This window comes from Eschscholzia californica, unplaced genomic scaffold, assembly GCF_041429995.1.
Source record: "Eschscholzia californica isolate CP2 unplaced genomic scaffold, dmEscCali1.0.p SCAF_4, whole genome shotgun sequence".
Lineage (NCBI taxonomy): Eukaryota > Viridiplantae > Streptophyta > Magnoliopsida > Ranunculales > Papaveraceae > Eschscholzia > Eschscholzia californica.
This window is the reverse complement of record NW_028238461.1, coordinates 36581294-36582532: the sequence shown is the minus strand read 5'-3', so window position 1 is coordinate 36582532 and position 1239 is coordinate 36581294. Positions and strand designations below refer to the sequence as shown.

At 43.7% G+C, this 1239-nt stretch overlaps 1 protein-coding gene across 1 annotated transcript; it reads right to left on the bottom strand.

Moving 5' to 3' along the window:
• Positions 1-411: 411 nt before the first annotated feature.
• Positions 412-1035, bottom strand: LOC147544402 (uncharacterized). Its single transcript, XM_086635695.1, has one exon. It carries the CDS (start codon positions 1033-1035, stop codon positions 412-414), a length of 624 nt encoding a protein of 207 aa, XP_086491821.1.
• Positions 1036-1239: the final 204 nt, after the last annotated feature.

Sequence of the window (1239 nt, the reverse complement as noted above, 5' to 3'; positions counted from 1 at the left end):
ACTTAGAGTCGAAGCCCATACGCCTCATGATAGTAGTAAGGAAAGACCATTCAACCCGATCGAAAGCTTTAGACATATCAAGTTTGAGAGCAAAGAAACTTTTCGAGCCCTTGCAAAGTTTGAAAGAATGAACCACTTCTTGGCTAATGATAATGTTGTCCGTGATCTGTCTACCTGGAACATAAGCCGCTTGAAACGGGGAAATGATATTAGGAAGAACCAGTTTGAGGCGATTCGCCAGAATCTTAGTAATGATTTTATAGGTGGTGTTTAGAAGACTAATGGGACGATAGTCGCCCGTCGACTGAGGAGTTTTGGTTTTGGGAATAAGGCAGATGTGAGTGTGATTGACTTGCTCAGGCAGGTGATTATGAAGGAAAAACTCAGAGACTAGCCTCATGATATCTGGTTTCACCGTATTCCAGTTTGACTGGTAAAAAACGGAGGGAAACCATCCGGACCTGGGGCTGCATCAGATTTAAGAGACTTGACGGAGTTATAAATTTCCGTCTCCGTAGGAACACAAGTGAGGACAAGATTTTGGTTATCGGTATTCTGAGCAGTAAAAAGATCAAGAAGCTCATTAGAGAAACTAGGGTCAACAGTAGTGGAGATGTTACGCAGATTGGCAGAGAAGATGTTGGCAATATCAGAGGCTTCCTGGATCCAACAATCATTGTTATCTTTGATGGCCAAAATACGGTTTTTCCTATTGCGATTAATGGCTTTAGCATGAAAGAACTTAGTGTTTTGGTCCCCTAGTTGGATCTGATCATTTATGGATTTCTCTTTCCAAAGACAATCCAGCTGGATATAAGCTTCCTCTAGTTTGTTATTTAAATCCTGATAGGTCTCAAAGCTATCTGTGTTTTGGATGGCCTCGGTTAGATTGCGAATGCGGTAGTCGAGGTGACCAAACACCTGTTTGTTCCATCTGGCCAGATTAATAGCGAGATGATTCAGTTTGGGTTGGATAGAGTTGAAGTTGGAAGGCCAGTGGTCCTGAATGAAATCCCCACACTCGGGGTGAGACATCCACGTCCGGATAAATTTAAACGGTCTATTGCCCAGATTAGAAGTGACGTGGGTAGTCAATAAAATCGGGCTATGGTCAGACCCCACCCCGGATAAATGCGTGCCAAGGGAAGAGGGAAAGTTCACCAGCCAACTATGGTTCATAAGGGCCCGGTCCAACCTCTCCTTAATGAGCGTACCCTTAAACTGTCTATTGGTCCAAGT

What these genes read in the sequence shown, in the direction of transcription:
- LOC147544402 (XM_086635695.1), bottom strand. Translation starts at nt 1,035, where the DNA reads ATGTCTCACCCCGAGTGTGGGGATTTCATTCAGGACCACTGGCCTTCC.